Source organism: Jaculus jaculus, chromosome 3 (genome assembly GCF_020740685.1).
Source record: "Jaculus jaculus isolate mJacJac1 chromosome 3, mJacJac1.mat.Y.cur, whole genome shotgun sequence".
In the NCBI taxonomy this organism is placed as follows: Eukaryota; Metazoa; Chordata; class Mammalia; order Rodentia; family Dipodidae; genus Jaculus; species Jaculus jaculus.
The window spans coordinates 164,463,176-164,484,809 of NC_059104.1; the positions used below are offsets into that span (position 1 = coordinate 164,463,176).

At 48.5% G+C, this 21,634-nt stretch overlaps 1 protein-coding gene across 1 annotated transcript in view; it reads left to right on the forward strand.

The window, feature by feature from the left end:
• The window catches only part of Tenm4 (teneurin transmembrane protein 4), a 1,065,388-nt gene extending 1,047,538 nt beyond the window's left edge, over positions 1 to 17,850 (forward strand). Inside the window, 5 exon segments of the mRNA XM_045144966.1 lie at positions 2,799 to 3,095; positions 5,463 to 7,077; positions 13,695 to 13,837; positions 16,936 to 17,289; positions 17,291 to 17,850. Of these exon segments, the coding sequence (XP_045000901.1) occupies positions 2,799 to 3,095; positions 5,463 to 7,077; positions 13,695 to 13,837; positions 16,936 to 17,289; positions 17,291 to 17,695 (2,814 nt within the window). The 3' untranslated portion in view covers positions 17,696 to 17,850.
• The last annotated feature ends 3,784 nt before the right edge of the window (positions 17,851 to 21,634 follow it).

Here is a 21,634-nt window from a genome sequence, read left to right on the forward strand (position 1 = left end):
GGTGTCTTTCTCAGTCATTCTCCGCGTTTTTTTTCCTTTTTTATTTATTTATTTATTTATTTATTTGAGAGCGACAGACACAGAGAGAAAGACAGATAGAGGGAGAGAGAGAGAATGGGCGCGCCAGGGCTTCCAGCCTCTGCAAACGAACTCCAGACGCGTGCGCCCCCTTGTGCATCTGGCTAACGTGGGACCTGGGGAACCAAGCCTCGAACCAGGGTCCTTAGGCTTCACAGGCAAGCACTTAACCGCTAAGCCATCTCTCCAGCCCATTCTCCGCGTTTTTTATGGAGACAGGGTTTCTCACTTGAACCCAGAGCCCACCCTTTTGGCTAGATTAGCTAGCCAGCTTGTCTCAGGGACCCCCTTGTTTCTGCTCCGGGAGCACTGGGATTACAGGCCAGCTGCCACGCATGCCCAGCATTTACATGGGGACTTGGGATCCAAACTCCAGTCCTCACACGTGTGTGGCAAATAAGCCCCTGAGCCTGCTCAGATTCTTGATTCCCTGCCCTTCAACAAGGAAAGTTTATGGAACCCCTGAGGTTCAACGATGATAAGTCACTATTTCAAAGTCACATAACTAGGCCATTTTAAAACCTGGGAAATAGACTCACAGCAAAACAGAAATGTTAAGAGACTTGTTCAAGAGCAAAATGCAGAACTCAGAAACCCAGGCCTTCCTCAACAGCCAAGAACTCTGTGACTGCCTAATGGAGAAAATGACTTCCTATAGGAATTACAGAAGGCCTAGTCTTTGTTCTCTGTGGCCTCACTAAGACCCCATCTGCATCCTTAAAGAGCCCCTCGTGCACATCCGAAGCCAAATACCTAACAGGAAGTTTGACCCGAGTCAGAGTCCCTCTGGGCTACATGTGCAGCCTTGAGCAACTCCTCTGAGCCAGCAGCGTTTCCTCTACAGACACAGGATGATCTATTCCAAGCACGTCACCCAGTAATGCGGGTCCCAGGTGCTCAGTAAAGGGCAGCAATTAAGGCTATTAGGAGTTTCTCTCCTCCGTGTGAAGTGGACCAGAAGTTTCCCAAGCTTTAATTGGTCCCTCTCTCAACCCCAGATTGATGATGCTCTAGTCGGCTGGCCACATCTCTGCTTCCTCCCAAAATAAATGGCCACCCACAGTGGCAGTGTGTGGAATGAGAATGTTAGCCGGGTGTGCCTCCCCATAATGGAGCTCATTTTTTATACAGCTGGGAACTTTTTTTTTTTACTAAAGAAAGATGTGAAATAATCTCATCACCGCCACTACCAAGCATAAGAAACACGAGGTGGTTTTCCCCAGTGAGCTGCTTAATTTAATTTTATTAATTTTGCCACAAAGGTACAGCTCCCCTTCTCTAGGGTCTTCCCAAGGGTGAGGGGAATGGACAGCTGTCTAGGTGTCCCCACCATGGAGAGAGACACGGGGGGGGGGATCTTCCAAAGGGTGCTTTTCAAAGGCCCCTGTCGTTGTTGGTAGTGCAACCTCATCTCTTCATGTGCCCTCGTGCAAGGAACACAGCTTCAGCCTCCAGTGCCTCTGATTTTTCACAGGAATTGTCTGCCACACTGTTTTTGCTTCTGCAATTGTGTTTGATTACCCCAGGGAAGGCAAGCTTATTATAACCAGGCCATTCCCAGCTAAAGCCATCTCAGCATCATCATTATAAATCCTTATTTTCAAAGTCTTGGAGTTTATGTGGGGAGATGAGAAGTGAGACACACGTATCTCTCTTTCCTCTGAGACTGACCACAATCACTTGCTGGCATTTAATGAAAATAATTGCAACCATTTATCCAGTACCTTCCTGACAGTTCACTAGGTGATTTACTTAAGTTTCTCCAAGTCCTCGCAAATCTGGGTGCACACAAGGAAAGGAACTGAGAATTAAAGAAAGGAAGACAGTTACCTGAGGTCACACAGAAAAGCTAGTCACAAAGTTAGAGCTGAAATCTCAACCATAATTCCAGCTCCCACCCCCTTCCCTTTTTAAACTGCACAGAGCCCCTGGAGGCCTTTGATTTCCTCAGGCCACACATGCCATTTTGCATCGTGTGACCTAATTATGTACTTGCCTCTTGGGTCTTCCTGCTTATCAAACCTAACCAGTGAAGAGTGGAAGAGACAGAAAGTGTGTCCTACCGCCCCATAAGGCCAGGCCACCTCTGGAGGGAAGGAACAGTTTAACTTTGGAGGACCTGGCACCATTTCAGGGCCCTTGTTGCCTAAGGACCAGATGCAACAGCAGTACATTTCTTTATTAAAATACAAAGCCCTGGGCTGGAGAGATGGTTAATGTGCTTGCCTATGAAGCCTAAGGACCCAGGTTCAATTCCCCAGAACCTACGTAAGCCAGATGCACATGGCAGCGCATGCATCTGGAGTTCATTTGCTGTAGCTGGAGGCCCTGGCACGCCCATTCTCTCTCTCTCTCCCTCTCTCCTGGCTCTCAAATAAATATATGAAAATAAAAAATATATCTTCAATGAAATCAAAATCATCTCACTAAAGTCTATGTCTTACTCATTCACAGCTACCATTTTCTCAATACCTGCATTGTCTTCAGTTTCACAGCACCCCTATAAAGTTGGTAACATTCCCATTTTACAGATGAAGAAACTTTGCAGCGCTGACCAGTGGCAGAGTCAAGAGTCAATCCCATGCGAGTTGATGACCAGAGCCTCTGCCACCTTCTGTTCTTGGGAGCTTCTTGGCCCAGTTGAGAGCTACATTAGCCCTCAGAACAAAGGTTTTGATGTCCACATTCAGTTTCTATTTCTTTCCTCCCTCTCCCCTCAGGTTCACAACCGAAACCTTCTGTCTCTGGACTTTGACCGCGTAACCCGCACAGAGAAGATCTATGATGACCACCGCAAGTTCACCCTTCGGATCCTGTATGACCAGGCAGGGAGACCCAGCCTCTGGTCACCCAGTAGCCGGCTAAATGGTGTCAATGTGACCTACTCCTCTGGGGGCCACATTGCTGGCATCCAGAGGGGCATCATGTCTGAAAGAATGGAATATGACCAGGCAGGGCGCATCACATCCAGGATCTTTGCAGATGGAAAGACGTGGAGCTACACATACTTAGAGAAGGCAGGTGTCTGTCTGTCTCCATCACTGTCCTGGCTACATAGAAAGGTTGATTGTTGTGGAGATATATATATATCAAGTTTTATATACATATCTGATATATTACATATATATAATTATATATAATATACGTTATTATATTATATATAATATTTTATATATATATATATATACATATATATATATATATATATATATATATATATATATATATATATATATATAAAACTTTTGAGATAGGACTCAGGATAGGTCTGGAGATCAGACTTGAGCTCCTGGGCTCAAGTGCTGCTCCTGCCTCATCCTGCTGAACAGTTGAAGGCACACACCACTGCACCTGGGATGGATGGATGGATAGATAGATAGATAGATAGATAGATAGATAGATAGATAGATAGATTTTATGTGAGAGATGGAGAGAAGGAGGGAGAGTATTGGTGCCCCAGGACCTCCAGCCACTGCAATGAAACCCCAGTCACTTGTGCCCCCTTGTGAGCATATGTGGCATTGCACACCTGCATCGCTGTGAGCCTGGCTTACATGGGACCTAGAGAATCGAACATGAGTCCTTAGGCTTCACGGGCAAGCACCTTAACCTCTAAGCCATCTCTCCAGCCCTGCACCTGCTTTTGTTGTAGCTCCCCATGGACAAGCATAGCCTGCTGACCTCACAGAGATAGAGCTGAGCCTTATAGTTTCCAAAAGGGCAGTGCTCACTTTCCAAATGGAAGTGTTCAGGAAAATCTGCCGCTGAAATTCAGGGGTTCCGGGGGGGGTGGGCATCTGGATGGATTGTGATGATAGGATGCAGCAGGTGGGTATCTTGAGACGTGTAATATGCAAGTCTCGCTGATGAAGTGGAGTTCATCAGGCCCAACCCTATCTGGACATAGGGATCAGAACTGAGGGTGCTAAACCAGGGGAGGGATCTGCTCCCAGGTCCAACACACATGGTGAACTCCCACCATGGAGAACCAAGCAGAAGCTTGAGGGTTGGACCTGAGGCCTGGTGCTTAATTCCATGCTTGTAATGCTGGGCATGGCCTTATTAAATCCTTTCTGCTTCCATTCAGGACTTATTTCACCCAGGGACCAGGAATCAAGGATTACTTAAATCATATAATAAACATTATTTAACTAACTTTTTTTAAATGACCTAAAATCAGAAATTGGTCCCACATAGGAAAAACAAAATGGTAGGCTTGGTTGCTAGATGCATCTATGCCTGACAACCTGTTCCTGAGGGAAAAGTCTGCACTTCATGCCCCAGTTCTACACCCAGATCTCCAGTTTGTTTTCTGTCCTGGTCACCTGACCAGGTCCCAGGTTTTGTATGTTCTGTTGTAAGTGTCCACTGCCTGTGTTGCTGAGCCTCCCTGAGAACAATGTTCTGTGGTAAAGCCAAAAGACAGACCTTGGAGGTCAATCCCACATACTAAAAAGCCAAGCCTAGGGAGGGAGGAACTTTTTAGTACTGTACCATGACTTCATTGGTAGAAAGCGGTTCTCTCTTCCCATCACAGTCCACCCTATCCCAGAATGGGCATATGGCCTATTACTACAGGATGAGCAAAGCCAGAATGCCCTTCTTAGAAATGACCTTTATCCTGTAGGCACACAAGGCCATGAAATCTGTTTAACAAGCAAAAGATCTTCAGGCTGTGGTTTAGAGTGTGTCTTCTTGCTTGAAGGGTAAGAGTGAGCTCAGAAATCTGAAACAGAGAAGGCAATAGGCAGTAAGGAGACTGTTACAAATATTTTAGTCTAGAGTATCCTAACTTCACACCTCATTGCACACAGAAGTGATCTGGTCTGCACCGCACAAAGGGGCAAATACATAAGGCTTCTCACCAGAGGAAAGAAAATGGCCTGAATGGCAAGGCATGGTTTCACCTGACTTTAATCCCAGCACTCAGGTGCCCAAGGTAGGAGAATCATTGTGAGTTCAAAGCCAGCCTGAGACTATATAATGAATTCCAGGTCAGCCTGGGCTAGAGAAAGACCCTGCCTCAAAAGAAAGAAAGAAGGAAAGAAAGAAAAGGAGGAAGGAAAGAAGGAAGGAAGGAAGGAAGGAGGAAAGAAAAGAGGAAGGGGAAGAAAAGGGAAGGAAAGGAAAGGGAAAGGAAAGGAGGAAGGAAATGGCCTGAGTGTTCTATAAACCCAGCATTGCAGGGCCAAGGACTGAGAGAAAGCTCTGTCTGCAACCTGTTCGCAGCATCCCGGGGCACACAGGTTGGAAAGCTGTGCTTGGCACAATGCAGGAGAACCACCACTTTCCCTAACCTTCCATTTCTTTCTTTCAAGTCACGGGTACTCAGGCCACCTTTGCTCCTCCCACCCCCCTCATCTATGGTTTTCTTCTCCCTTCAGTCCATGGTACTGCTTCTCCACAGCCAGAGGCAGTACATCTTCGAGTTTGATAAGAACGACCGCCTCTCTTCAGTGACGATGCCCAACGTGGCCCGGCAGACGCTGGAGACCATTCGTTCCGTGGGCTACTACAGGAACATCTACCAGCCCCCTGAGGGCAATGCCTCTGTCATCCAGGACTTCACTGAGGATGGCCACCTGCTGCACACCTTCTACTTGGGCACCGGCCGCAGGGTGATTTACAAGTATGGGAAACTGTCAAAGCTGGTGGAGACGCTATATGACACCACCAAGGTGAGCTTCACCTACGACGAGACGGCGGGCATGCTGAAGACCATCAACCTGCAGAACGAGGGCTTCACCTGCACCATCCGCTACCGTCAGATCGGGCCCCTGATCGACCGACAGATCTTCCGCTTCACGGAGGAAGGCATGGTCAATGCTCGTTTTGACTACAACTACGACAACAGCTTCCGGGTGACCAGCATGCAGGCTGTGGTCAACGAGACCCCGCTGCCCATCGATCTCTATCGCTACGATGACGTGTCAGGCAAGACAGAGCAGTTTGGGAAGTTTGGCGTCATCTACTACGATATCAATCAGATCATTACTACAGCCGTCATGACCCACACCAAGCACTTTGACGCCTACGGCAGGATGAAGGAAGTCCAGTACGAGATTTTCCGCTCGCTCATGTACTGGATGACGGTCCAGTATGATAACATGGGACGCGTGGTAAAGAAGGAGCTGAAGGTGGGGCCCTACGCCAACACCACCCGCTACTCGTACGAGTACGACGCTGACGGCCAGCTGCAGACGGTCTCCATCAATGACAAACCCCTGTGGCGCTACAGCTATGACCTCAACGGGAACCTGCATCTGCTGAGCCCCGGAAACAGCGCCCGGCTCACCCCACTACGGTACGACCTCCGCGACCGCATCACCAGGCTGGGTGACGTGCAGTACAAGATGGATGAGGATGGCTTCCTGCGGCAGCGGGGTGGGGACGTCTTCGAGTACAACTCAGCTGGCCTGCTCATCAAGGCCTACAACCGGGCGGGTGGCTGGAGCGTCAGGTACCGCTACGATGGCCTGGGGCGGCGGGTGTCCAGCAAGAGCAGCCACAGCCACCACCTCCAGTTCTTCTATGCAGACCTGACCAACCCCACCAAGGTCACCCACCTCTATAACCACTCAAGCTCTGAGATCACATCCCTCTACTATGACCTGCAAGGGCATCTCTTTGCCATGGAGCTGAGCAGTGGCGATGAGTTTTACATAGCTTGCGACAACATTGGGACCCCTCTTGCTGTCTTCAGCGGAACTGGTTTGATGATCAAGCAGATTCTATACACAGCCTACGGGGAGATCTACATGGACACCAACCCCAACTTCCAGATCATCATTGGCTACCACGGTGGCCTCTATGATCCGCTCACCAAGCTTGTCCACATGGGCCGACGGGATTATGATGTGCTGGCTGGACGCTGGACCAGCCCTGACCACGAGCTTTGGAAGCACCTGAGTAGCAGCAGCATCATGCCGTTCAACCTCTACATGTTTAAGAACAACAACCCCATCAGCAACTCTCAGGACATCAAGTGCTTCATGACAGGTGAGGACTGGGGTGCACTCACGAGGCAGGGCTGACCCCTGGGCTCTGGTCCCCAGACCAGAGTTAATCTTCCTTTGGAGAGTTGGTATAGGATGACAGAAAAATACTATCCCTAGAGCATCATTTTCCAAATTATATTGGGAGAAACTGTAGCAAAGAGAATACTCTGGAAACAATGAGTGTGGCTTCAAATACATTTGACAGGACCACCACCATTTTGAAATTTTTATAACACATTTCAGTTTGTGGGAGGCTCTAAGAAGTCCTATAGTGAAGGTAGTGAAGAGAACTATCAAGTATACGTGCCTGTTAGTTCCTCAAAATATATTTGACCAGGAAAGCCTTATTTCATCATTAAGCCCTAATGTCTCACTGGTCACTGGAATGTATTTGGGGAGTTTTTGACCCAAATATCAAGCTGGCTATGAGTCTCCAGTAACTTGAATTAAGGCATAGTTAAAATAAAATCAGTGCTCAGTTTACGATGATAGAGTAGAAAACTAAGCTTTGCAGACAGAGGAATGCTGAGGGAAGATGCCACCATGTCTAAACTATGACCTATTACAAATCTACCTAACCACACTGGATTCCTGCCTCCTGATATGCAAATCAAAGTTATGGCATCAGAGCTGGGAAGATATCTCAGTAGGAAAGTGCGCTTGCTGCCTTGGCATGAGGACCTCAGTTCAATCACCAGGACTCACATAAAAAGCCAGGCATGGAGGTGCATGCTAGGAAGGGGGCAGAAACAAGATCGCTGGGGCTCCTTGGTCAGCCAGTCTACCAAAGAAAAATAAGCGCCAGGTAAATGTTCATAGAAGCCATAGAGCAACCACTGAAAATGTAAAATGCAGGTGAGCCAGAAGTGGCGGCACTCATCTATAATCCCAGATCTGCAAAGCAGTGACAAGAGGATCAGAGATCATTGCCAGCCTCAGCTACATCTCGAGTTCAAAAATAAATGAAGGCAGGCATAGCTAATAAGTCAGCAGTGGTGGAAATAAAATGGAAGTTTGAAGAGAAAAAAAAAATCCAAGGTTGGGGATATAGCTCATTTGGTAGAAGGATTGCCTAGCGTGCATGAAGCCTTGGGTCTCACCCCCAGCACTACATAAAACTAGGCATGGGGGACTGGGGACACGACTTGGTGGTTAAGGCATTTGCCTACAAAGCCAAAGGACCCTGGTTCAAATCCCCAAAACCCACGTAAGCCAGCTGCACAAAGGGGCGCATGCGTCTGGAGTTCGTTTGCAGTGGCTGGAGGCCCTTTCTATCTATCTGTTTCTTCCTCTCTCTCTCTCTCTAATAAACAAATAAATAAAATATTTTTTTAAAAAAACTAGGCATGGTGGCACATACCTCCTGGCACACAGGAGGAGGATCAGAGCTCAGGGTCATCTTCAGCTGTGTAGAAAGAGTTCAAGACCAGCCTGGGCTACATGAGACCCTGTCTGAGAAAAGAGAAACTTCCAAATTGGGCAGGCAGGAAAAGAAGAGAAAAGGGAATAAAGAATACATAGAAAAAAAAAAAATACCTACCTCCTACCTGACGGCAAGGGTGACATGAGATAGATTTCATGGCCAACAGAGTGTCTGGCTCATGTTGGTTCCCTTTCTTTTACCCTTGAGAACGTTACTTTACCTTGACTGCTGTGAAACTTGAGTATAAAGTGTCCCAAAGTTCCTGAAGGCAGGTAGGTCTCTAGTAAGCAGACATCCCCAGGTGATTCCCAGAGAACTTGCATAGCGAGAGTCGCTATGGGGTCTAGATAGAGCCAACATGTTCTAAACCTGAGAATTTGTAGTGGGCAAAAAGTTGGCGTATCCTAAGAGGCAAACCTGGTAGGTTCTAGGTGCTCTGTCACGTGATGAAACCCTCTCGTGCCTATTTTATGTCAGTTTCCTTCATTCTGGTAATACCTCCATGTTTCAAGCCCTGAGAACAGCAAGCTGACCCCCACCCCCACCCCCTCAGAGCTCACACTATCAGAGGAGAGACACGCATGAGGTCCAGCATGAGGAGCCATAATGAGGGTTTGCAAAGGTGGCCACTGAGGCTCAGGGGAGGAGGAACTGACTTTCCCTGGGGGCTCTGGGAGGGTGTCACAGAGCAGCCGATCCTTGAGGCTAGCTGCCAAATGGCTTCCATTCTACTTGGAGAGAGAAAGGTGTTTCGAGAGTAGGAACAGCATGTGAGAAGTAGAGAGGGCATCACGGATAGCTCACATGTGTGCCCCCTATAGATACAGCGTCCATGCCCCAAACCTTGGTGGCCTCATCCCTACCCTGTTTCTGCTGACAGCACCGGGAGAATTCCTCTTGTGTGGAAGAATTCCAGGCTGTTATATTAAGAGCAGGAATCGCAAACATGGGGAAGAAGAGAGAGCAAGGTGGCACGCAGGAGTCATTGAAACATTTTGGGGGCCTGGGGAGAAATGCACATGTCCAACAGTGTTCGCAGCACTTACCATGCTCAACTTGGCTGCGGCTTTGCAGAGACTTGACAGATTAAGATGACATTTCCATTACATCTGTCGGCACTAAGCACACCCCATGCCTCACCCTCCAGTGAGTTTCCTGTGAGACATCTTGGCAGGTTACTATAACCAGAAGAAGAAAAAAAAATAGTGCAATAGGAAATGTGATTTTTCCATCAAAAAATCCTTACAGCTTGCCAAAATATTATTACTCCCCCCTCTTGCCTTTGTACACCACCATATGCATATAGTCTCCTTCCAGAATAGCACCGACATGATTAACCATTCTGTGCCAAGCGCTTGCAGATACGGTCTCCTTTAGGCTTGGCAACGATGCAGTGAGATCACCGTTATCATCTGGATTCTACAGCTGAGACATTTGAGGCTGCAAAGGATGGAGGGCCCAACCAGAGTCATACAGAACGGGGCTCTCTGATCCTAGAACATGTCCCATGACAGTCCCACTGCTCTCCAGATCCCGATGTTAACAAGACAGCCCACTACCCAAGGGGCACCTAATGTTTTCAGCTTGTGCTTCATTTTCCAGGCAGTTAAGCCCAACTACTATCATCTTAGTTATGCCTTCTGTGTGCCAGACCCAGGCTAAGTACCCACAGGGGCATTCTTGAGGTTTAGTGCCTGACTTCATGGAACACATGGCCCAAAGCTACATTTCAAAAATTATCTTTGACTCTGAACCCACGTTAAGTAAAAGACTTTTTCAAAAGGATGTTTTTTTAATGGTTTTTTGAGGTAGGGTCTCACTCGAGCTCAGGCTGACCTGAAATTCACTATGTAGTCTCAGGGTGGCCTCGAACTCACAGCAATCCTCCTACCTCTGCCTCCCAAGTGCTGGGATTAAAGTGTGCACCACCACGCCCAGCTCAAAAGGATTTTTTAATGTTGAGCTTATAGCTAAACAATGATGTCAAGATACCATTAACTTTCACTAGCCCTCGCCCTATAGTCTCTGTTGATCACAGAGCAATGTGTGGCATAGTCACTGGGGTGAGCTATCAGTTTAGCTCGTGTCTCATGGTCCACTGCTGAGTCAGCTTTCCTGTCTACCCCTCCAAAGAAAGGGGAGGCCAAACGGGGTGCCAGGAAGGCAACCCAAAAATGTCCACTGCAGGTATAGCTCACACATCATTGCACCAAATCTTCACCTGAAGCCTGTGAGGTGGGTGGGGAACACTCCCCCCCCACCCCCACACACACACTCCCATTGACAGTCACACAAAATGAGATTCAATGGAGTCAAATATGCTTGGTAGAGAACAAAGCTGGGAATAAGTGAAGGGGATTTAAATCACTTGCAGTTCATCCCTCCCTTATAGCAGGATGGGGTAAAGAGGAGCTTTTTAAATGGGAGGGAAATGGCTACCTCTGATGTTTGAAGAGTGCAATTCCCAACTCTTCCAAAGAGCCCCATAGAAAAAACAGTGGATAAACAGGTCTCCAGCATGCTTCTGAAAGGCATAACAGGAAAGTTTACCATCTTCCATCCCTTGTAATTAAGGTCCAGCCCTCTTCTTAACCCCCTGCTTTCCTGGGACTATATATGATATTCTAAACAGAAGCTTACTTTGCAGCTACAAATTCAGATGCAAGTTCTCAGCCTCAAGCAAAGTGGCTCTGTGAGACATTCCTCCCCGCCCCGTAACCCGTGCTGTTGTTTTAAAGTCCCAAAAGAACATTCACTTATCACATTCACTGGGGTTACAACTTCTAAAATACTAGTTGAAGGGATAGACAAACAACTGTCAGACAAGACTGATAGAATCAAAGACTCCTAGAAACTCAGTGAAGAGACTGGAGAAAAGATCTGTCTAAGCCCCCTCCTGTTAATAGATAAGAAAATGAGGGCTGGAGAGATGGCTTAGCGGTTAAGCGCTTGCCTGTAAAGCCTAAGGACCCCGGTTCGAGGCTCGGTTCCCCAGGTCCCACGTTAGCCAGATGCACAAGGGGGCGCACGCGTCAGGAGTTCGTTTGCAGAGGCTGGAAGCCCTGGCGCGCCCATTCTCTCTCTCTCCCTCTATCTGTCTTTCTCTCTGTGTCTGTCTCTCTCAAACCAATAAATAAAAAAAAAATAAATAAATAAAATGTTAAAAAAAGAAAATGAGGCCTTCAAGATATGGAGGCCTGGGCCGGGCCCTTCAGGAGCCGGGCACTAGGCTAGACACTTTAGAAACATTAAATCCAGCAGTTTAAGCAAAACCCTGAAATAATTCCTGCTATATGATACTGCCCTCAAATGGGGACACTGTGAGTATTCTGCGACATGATGTGTTTAATACCATTTCTAATGCACACCGGGGAACCGAACCTCAGAGCAGTTAAACAAACAGTCCCAACTGTTTGTAAGCTGGGGAGTCAGAATTTGGACTCGTCTGACCTCAGCTGCCACATTCTCTGCATTCTGTGATCAGTATAGAAAGGCTGAAGTTAGGAATAGCCTCTGAGTTTTGAAGGTTCCCTTTCTACCATCACTCTGCCTCTGTCTCCTGGGTTCATGCCCAGTGGCAGGGTGTGGGACAAGTAAAGAAAAAAATCAAGCAAAAATGGATACATTAATTGTTTTTTCTCATTACTGTGACAAATGTCTGAGGCAAGAAGGAAGGGTTGGGGCTGGAGAGACGCCTTAGTGGTGAAGGCACTTGCCTGAAAAGCCTAAGGACCCAGGTTCTATTCCCCAGGACCCACGTACGCCAGACGCACAAGGTGGCGCATGCATCTGGAGTTCGTTTGCAGTGGCTGGAGGCCCTGCCATGCCCATTCCATCTATCTGCCTCTCTCTGTCTTTCCTTCTCTCTGTCAAATGAATACATAACTGAATTATTTTCTATTAAAAAGAACAAGAAGGAAGGGCTGATTTCCGCTCACACAGAAGGTCTGCAGTCTGTGGTGACGGAGGAGGGCTGACGCCTGAGCAGCTCATGCAGCAAGGGGCAGACAGCCGGGAGAGCTGGTGCGCAGCTAACCATTTCCTTTTTGTGCAGCCCAGGACCAGAGCCTGTGGAATCAAGCCACCTGCCGCTAGAACGAGTCTTCCCACCTCAACTGGATCTGATCTAGAAAAATCCCTCACAGACATAGCCAGAGAGTTGTTTCCATGGTGATTCTAAATCCTGTCCAGTTGACAGTCAAGATTAACCATAACAAGTGACAACCACGAGGTATTTGAATAGGAGAGAAACACGGTAGGGACACAGCTGTTGGCCGTCCCAGGCTCTCTGGGTGTCTGGTTTCAGTGTCATCTTCTCCCTGTGGACACATCGGCCTGTCCCGCAGAAAAGGTTCCGCCTTCCTCGGAGGTTTTCTTTGAAAGGCATTCATATCCAGATCTCATCCCCCTTCAGCGTCCCAAGTGTTTGAGAGGGTGCTCTGCACTGACACCTCGGCTGCCAGTACCCAAGTGGCCCTCAGCCACGTGGGCCAAGTGACTGGCAGCGCACCTCAACCTATGTATTGTCCTAGAATTGTGGCTTTTCTGATTCTGCCCTTCAATAGGCCAAGCCCTATATGTCCCTATATTTTATAACTTGCAACCCCAAGTAATGTGCTCAATCAGCGTACAGACGAGACAGTGAGGGCACTGAGAGAGGAAACGATTTCTTTGGGCTGTAGAGGAAATAAAAGGCAGGAGCCAGGAGAACAGCCTTTTGATCTTCATACAGGCCCAGCAACACAGCCAGTAGCCACAAAACAAAAGAATGGGGGGGGGGGGCAGTTAGTTTCTTAAGTGAATTTTCCCTTTGCAGCTCAACCATTAAAAGCCTCTCTTGGGTCTGACTGTCCTCACTTATGTTTCCTGCTGATGTTGACGATAAGAGTGAGAGATTGCCACCCAGCTATCACTGGGTATGAAGATGGCATTGAGAGAGGAAAGGACAGACTGGAAGCCAGGGTTTCATCTCTCTTAAGTAAATGTCATGGGGAAGACCTGCTAAGGTCCAGCAGCACATTTGGCTCTCTGACCATGACTCCGTTTTCCGGTGTGTATAGCAGTCAGGCTCTCACCAGCCTCTCTCCACTCACACCCGTAGCCGTAGCATCTCTGGGCTACTCGACAGAGCTGCAACCCCCCTAGGTAGAGAACCACTTACTCCCCAGGGATTTTTTTGTTTCTTTCCCATCCAGATGTCAACAGCTGGCTGCTCACCTTTGGATTCCAGCTACACAACGTGATACCAGGCTACCCCAAACCAGACATGGATGCCATGGAACCATCCTATGAACTGGTACACACACAGATGAAAACTCAGGAGTGGGATAATAGCAAGGTAACTAACTCTTCCCCACCTGGCAGCCACACCTTGGGCCTTTCCAGTGTTATAAGAGGGTCCTACCAGCTGGGTAGGAAAGCTCAGGCCAGTGATGCAAACCACTAGAAACAGAAGCCACCCCTCCAGAGAATGTCCAACAAACACCTGGAAATCCTACCACTAGGCAGGCCCTGGGGATCCAGCTACAGCAGCTATCCCCACTGCACGGAGGAGTCCTGAGCATTATGCCACATTCAGAGTTCTACAAAAGCAGTCATCCTGTGTCACTGTGTGGGCAAAAGTACAAACAGAGGAGGTGTGTTTTAAATAGAAATGTACATTTCTGAGCACCTTCATGTACCTGGCTGTGTGTGAGATTTCTAATTAACTCACAAAAATCCCACAGTGTTACTCTTTCCATTGTTCTCGTTTAATGCATGAGGTTTTCGGATGCCACGCAGCAAGGAACGACAGAGCTGAGATTCAAACCTGGATGTGCCTACGTAATGTCATCTGGCTGAGCGTAGGGCTGTGCATGCTGTATGTGTAAAAAGAAACAAAAATGAACTCACTTTCATCTTTCTTTTATGGACTAATTTCAAAGACTCAGAATTTCAAGCCCAGAAAGATCCTTTAAAACAGTTTAGGGATAGAGAGAAAACTCAGTGGGTAAGGATGCTCGCCTCGCAAGCATGAGGACCTCAATTCGACCACCAGGACCTATGTAAAAATGCCAGGCATATGGCATTTCATAATCCCAGCACTAGGGAGGCAGAGACAAGACAAGATCCCTGGAGCTCACTGGCCAACCACTCTAGCCTAATTGACCAGTGAGAGACCCTGTCTCAAGAAGAGGTAGACAGGCCAGGCATGGTGGCACACACCTTTAATCCTAGAACTCAGGAGACTTGCTATAATAAGTTCAAGGCCAGCCTAAGACCACATAGTGAATTCTGGGTCAGCCTGGTGTGACCCTACCTCCATAAACCAAAAGAAAAAAGAAAGAGAGAGAGAGAGAGAAGGGGGGAGGGAGAGAGGCTAGAGGTAGACAGCATTTCTGAGAATAAAACCCAAAGTTGTTCCTCTGGCCTGCCCATTTACATGCCTACACGTCACGTGCATGTGTACCTGCACACACATTTGTGCTCTCACACAGCAAGCATACATGTACACATGTGCACCACACACATACATACACACAGATATACAAAAAGAAAATACAGCCGTGACCCACCTGCTCACTTTGGGCATTCATCTGCTCGTCCAACTCTCAGCCCCCGTTCATGAATTCCACACCACGAACAGACTCGGCCCATCCCTGCATCGTGCTCAGTAAATACAAGGGAGCATCAGCAGAGATCACGCCGCCCAGGGCATCCCAGCCCAGGGACAGCAGGCTGGGCAAGGGGACAGGGAAAACAGCATTGGCACATGGCACACTGTTGGTGGTTGGAAATATTCATATCGCTGTTTCTTGTTTCAGATTTATTCCTTAGAGGCAGCCTAGCTGTATTTATCCCCTAGACTTGAGAACATGAGTTTACACCTCTCTGCTCAGGAGGAACACTGTGTTTTCCTCTTGCAAAGCACTCCCTGAACCGTGTTTGGATGCCTACTTTTCTCCACCAGACTCAACCCCACAGAGTTAAGCTGAAGGTCAATTAGCATTAGCCCAGCACACAGAAAACTTTTGCTGAATGATCAGAGGAATAAAAGATGTAAACAACCCATTTCACAGATGAGGAAGCCAGGTTTCTAGAATTTACCCAAGGATAGTCAGCCAGGGAAGTGGAAGATAGTGACAAGAGCTGAGTATGCCTGACCACAGAGCCCCTCTTCTTTCTGTCACCCTGTGCTGCTCTGGGCCACTCCAGATCCCTCCCCAGCCCCAGGCCCTGGCCCAGATGTCCCAGCATCTGCTGCCCCAAGGCTGATCCCAGCCACGCAGCCCTCCTCCCCCACCGGCTTCCTTCTGTGCGCTACAGAGTCCCTGTCTCTGACTGCCTGTTTGCCAACCTCGCCTGTCAATGAATTATTGATTTCTGCCCTTGGCAAGCATCGGAGATCTTTGTTGTTGAGCACTCTGGCTTTTGTGAAACTCTAGGAAATAATTGTTCACAGACAGGGTTCTATTAATTATAAAGAGGACTTAATTTCAGTGGGAGGCTGATGGGCCTGTTCTAAAGCCTTTGCCCTGAGTTGCTGATAAGGCCCTGGAGCCTTGAACATGGATTTCCTGAGCTCCCTGAGCCATGGGAGGGGCAGGGAGATGCTACACCTCGCTGACAGGGTCCAGCCTGACCCCACAGCTGCTGAGCACAGGGATACCTGAGGCCCAAGGAGACACTGCAAGGCAGAGACCTCCCTGAGAGGCATGTGGAAAGGTGGTGCAAAGCCATAAGGCCGAGTCTGTTAACACATCTGTAACATCACCGGCTGCTTCCTGTAAGTCCTGGCGCATGTGTGGACTTGCCCTTGAGCCCTCTGTCTCCATCTCTCCCTCTGCAGAGAGATTCTTCTGGGCCCTGTTGGCTTCTCCCTACTACAGCTGCCCTTGAGAGTGGCCTTTAGAGCCAGGCAGATCTGGCTTGAATGTCGACTTGACGTTAGTTGTATGGATGCAGACCAACTCTAAGTCCCGCCAGTCTTAGTTTTCCTACGAGTAAAATTGAAACGATAATGCCACCTGCTGTGAAGACCTAACAGCATAGTGAGGGGGTGATTATTCAGCTTGGATATCAAGAACCATCAGCTACAGCCACTACTATGACCTCTCCAGACCACCAGTCATCACATTGTTATGTCTGTCCTTCCCCATGAAACAATGCATGCTTTGAGGGCAAAGATGATGTTTGATTCCCGTTTGCATTTCCAGGGCACAGAAAAGGACGTGGCCAGAGTGGATACCCCCTTAGCAGGCCTGGATTAGAAGGAAGGGTGAAGGGTTGGGTGGAACTGGATAGTTGGGTGTTCGGGGGTGGTCCACTGCAGAGACAGATAGTCCAGGCTGATAAACACATGCAAATTAAACTTAACTGTGTGACCTGCTTTTCTGTGCTCCTGGAGTTTATATTTTCTGCTTTGTCTTGCTCTTTCTCTCTGCTCTCCTCTCCCAGTCTACCCTCGGGGTGCAATGTGAAGTGCAGAAGCAGCTCAAAGCCTTTGTCACCTTGGAGCGCTTCGACCAGCTGTACGGTTCCACCGTCACCAGCTGCCGACAGGCCCCGGAGACCAAGAAGTTCGCGTCCAGCGGCTCCATCTTCGGCAAGGGGGTTAAATTTGCCTTGAAGGACGGCCGGGTGACCACAGACATCATCAGCGTGGCCAACGAGGACGGGCGGAGGATCGCTGCCATCTTGAACAACGCCCACTACCTAGAGAACCTGCACTTCACCATCGACGGGGTGGACACCCACTACTTTGTGAAACCAGGGCCTTCGGAAGGCGACCTGGCCATCCTGGGCCTCAGTGGGGGGGCGGCGAACCCTGGAGAACGGGGTCAACGTCACCGTGTCGCAGATCAACACGATGCTCAGTGGCAGGACTAGACGCTACACGGACATCCAGCTCCAGTACGGGGCCCTGTGCTTGAACACCCGCTACGGGACGACGCTGGATGAGGAGAAGGCCCGGGTGCTGGAGCTGGCCCGGCAGAGAGCCGTGCGCCAGGCGTGGGCCCGGGAGCAGCAGAGACTTCGGGAAGGGGAGGAAGGCCTGAGGGCCTGGACAGAAGGGGAGAGGCAGCAGGTGCTGAGCACAGGGCGGGTGCAAGGCTACGACGGCTTCTTCGTGATCTCCGTGGAGCAGTACCCCGAACTGTCGGACAGCGCCAACAACATCCACTTCATGAGACAGAGCGAGATGGGCCGAAGGTGACAGAAAGGGCGGGGGCCTGGACTTCTTGCCAAAGACAGCTACTCTTCTGTGACCGTATACTTGACTGTGTTGTACTTTTAAAAAAGAAAAAAGAAAAAAAAAAGGAAAACTTTTTTTTTAAAAAAAAAAAAAAACAAACAAGTGCAGAAAACAAACAAAAAGATACTGGTTGCATTGTTAATTCGTGCAACATTCTTTTTTTTTTTTTTTAAGAAAAGAAAACACAGATTTGGCCTTCACACATTTTTTTGCAAAGAACAGAAGGTATTTTTTTTTTCCTGTAGTGTGATCACGATGAGAAACTATTGTCTTTTGTTCTCCTTTTTCCTTAAGGAATTTTCCCTGTTGTTTAGGGTATGTTTCTCCTCTTTTGGGGGTACATCTCTCCTCGGGTGTGTCCATCCCTAGGTACCCAGTGTGGTGTGAGACACACAAGTATTTGTGCTAACTTGTCTCACATGCAACCCTTTCTTCTTTGACTGGGGTCGGGTAGGAGTGGGGGTGAGTCTCAGCAGCTGTGGTGAGGCTCCCATAGACAAGCAGTGTTTCCTCTCACTGTGTTTTATGCCTCCGGAGAACCACAGATGGCTTCATCTTGCTCTGGAAAAATGTTGTGATGTGGCTCAGCACCTTTTCAAGTGGCCCCCGACACCGGTCCAAGCTTTATATTTTGATGCTAAATGAACCCTCCTCTCCCACCCCTTTTGCAAATCTCTCATGTAGTTGTCAGTGCCACCCCCATACTGGGATAGAGAAAGTGTCTCCCAGGTCCTTTCCCCAGTCTGGTGACATAACATCCTGGGGTTTCTAAGCCCCATCCTTTCTAAGAGGTGAAAGCACACAGGATGTCTGTGATTGATTGATCCTCCATGATGTCTGTTGCTCATCTCCTCCTCTCTCCCAAAGCCAGATGTGAGAACCAGCAATGCACAGTGAGCCCTTCATATCCAGGGAAGGGAAGGGAACCCTGTTGTCCCCATGACTTTGGGTATCTTCCCTCCAGTGCTCAGATGCCACCACGGAGAAATAGGAGTGTGCCAAGGTGCTTGGTGGCCTTCAATCCTGGAAAGATACATAAGAAACAAAAGTCAGCCAAAGAAAGGATTCTGCAAAGGCATGAGCCAAGCATCCTTCTCACCAGCTCCTGATGTCTCCTCTGCCTCTCCCGTACATGCTAGCCCCAGAAGGTTCTGGGGTGCCAGAAGCTGGGCTTTTAGAAAATTCCTTCTGTGAAGTTTCTTGTTAGAGAATCCCAGTCAGGGTTTTTTGTTTGTTTGGTTGGTTGGTTGTTTGGTTGGTTTACTTAAATAAGGAGGAAAGAGCTAATTTGGTATGGCCTATTAGTGTCACACAACCTCACCAGGATCAAGGGCCTGTGGATCAAGAGGCCAGGCTAGCACTGTCCTGCCTGTGTGATCTAGAAGAGGCTGGGAGCAGGAGATGCAGCCTGTGCTGGAGGGCTGCCCAGGGAGAGGCAGCAGCTGGCAGGCCGGGCGGGGTGGGGGGGGTCAAGGAAGGCAGAAGCGTGTCACGGCAAAGGCGGGAGCTCCTTGCCGGAGGTTACCCTTTCTGGTTCTTCTGCCTGTATGCCATTGTCATCTGTAACTCACAGAAGGCTCTGGGAGACGGGAGTGGGAAGCCAAATGCTTCTTTTTGAGCTGGGCTTCTTAGAAAATGGAACTTTTATGGGTTACATTTACATTAAGTGTGGAAAATGAATTCTGTCTGAGCTGTTCCCTGTGGAAACCTTGTTGGACTGATAAGCTCATGGCACCTTTATAGCCTTACTCACAGAGTCTTCAGAATATGACAGGAGTTAATGAAACCAAGAAGGTCTCTGACTGCATGAGAATCGGAGCAACGTGTAATCTGGGTTCTGCCTGGCAGAAGGAGGCGTCCAAAGCTTCTTGGGGAGGGGAGATCTCGCCTTATGTCGTCCCACTGGGATTAGAGGATGTGTTTCGCTAAGTGCTCTTCCTGTTTCCAAAAAAAAAAAAAAGAAAAAAAGAAAAAAAAAAGTCATACTGCTACAACAGTGTGTCGTGGTTTGCTGTCCTCTGGTTACCCATTCACTGCCTGTGGACCAGAGCTCCTCAGGGCCACTGTGCCCGGCATGAGCTGGCGATGGGGGCTCTCATCCGGCATGATCATTCTTAGATAGGATAGAACATGAGTCTTTTATCCAAAAGAGACTTATGCCTCTCAAAATGGACTTGTGCTGCAAGAGACCTTTGGGTCGAGCTCTCCCGCCTGCTGGCCTTGTTGATCACCCTCATCCTGGCTACCTGACATTAGTCAAGACCTAATGGGGACATGTACTTGGAGATGGCTTGTGATCCAAGGGAACCATCTCATTATACTTCTCCAGCCAGTCTGCCCCTCCTCCACTGCCCTCCTCTTCAAAAGAATAGATTTTAATGGATCAAAAAAATACAGTGAATTACTGGGTGTTTTTTATTTTTAAAGGAATTATCCTATATTTTTACTGGATTTTTTTTTTCTGGAAATATCCCATCAAGAAGACCAAACTTTTGCAGGGGATGAAGAGAAGCATCCCCAAACTCTAGAAGAGCTTAAGAGTAGGCTCCATCTCACTCCCATGCTGTCCTCTGTGAGCACATGCTCTGACCTTGACCCTTCGACATTGATCCTGTTCAGGGTCAGGAGTGACTCAGAGTCTCCACCTCAGTCTGTCCTGCTGAGACCTGCCGTCCTATCTCCATGGCCCAAGGAGTTCCCTGTGCCTAATGGTGGGGCTTCAAGAATTAAACACCAGCTTGGATGCATTTGCCCTTTTGGTACTAATTAAATCTAGCCATTGGTTAAAGTGACCAGGCCTTACACGCTGGCCCAAGTTCATGATTCTGTAAGGTGTAGAAGAAGGTTCATACAGGACCAGTTCCTGCCTTTCCCTCTGCTGTCCCCGACTCCGAACCAGCCCCACATCTCCAGCCCCTCTGCCACTACCTTAAAGAAGATGTCACTGATCCCCCAGCTCTGTCTTTTACAGCATGGCTTTATGTCCAGCTTCCAGATAGACATCACTGGAGCTCTGTGGTAAACGACACCTGTGACGGCCTCTAACACTTGGCTCAGAATCACTGGCTGAGAATTAACCCAAGGACCACACCGGTGTCTGAAGCTACTGGGGGATGGAGCGTTTGAAACAATCCCCAGGAAACTGATGAGCATTAAGACTGGCCAGGAATGGGGTGGAGTGAACAGCCAACGGCAGAGGCACTGAGGAAACTGGGCAGTGCTTTATAGAACAGGAATCTAATTTTTTTTTTTTTAACGAATAAAGGGCCTTTACATCTGTGACTTTAAGTATCACCTTTATCAAAGAAAAGGCTTTCAATGTGACATCTTAAAACATAGTTTTATCATTTGCAGCCCTCTTATCTGTGACGGCCATGTGACAAGACCAGTGACATCAAGCTCTGTGCCCAGAAGGATGAGCTTGCCAGCCAGCAGTGGGGCACTGGGCATTGAGGTCTGTTAGCCCAGGGCACAAGAGTCAGAGTGTTCTTCCTTCCACACAGCAGCTACTACAGCCAGGGTGGCTTCTGGGTCTGGTCGAGGAACCCACATCCAAAAGGGTCCCAGAAAAACCCAGTCTCTCCTTCCTCTTGGGATTCTCATCAGGACTGAAAGCCTTCCAGGTGAGGCCGTTCATCCCCCACCTAGGTTCACACACTTGTCTTTATTTTGTTGAAGGGGACAGAACTGAAACAAGAACTCTGCAGTTCAAGGCCTTTTTATTTTAGCCTTCCCAACACAGCAAACTCATTTTAAAGACTCATTGCTCAGGTGACAGAGAGAAACTTGATCCTCTCCAACCTTTCATTCTCAAAAACCAGCCTTGTGTACTTGACTGCCCCGAACTGCGTGGTGGGTGCGCTCTGAGGTCGGTGGGGTGGAGGGAAGGGGCGCCTTATG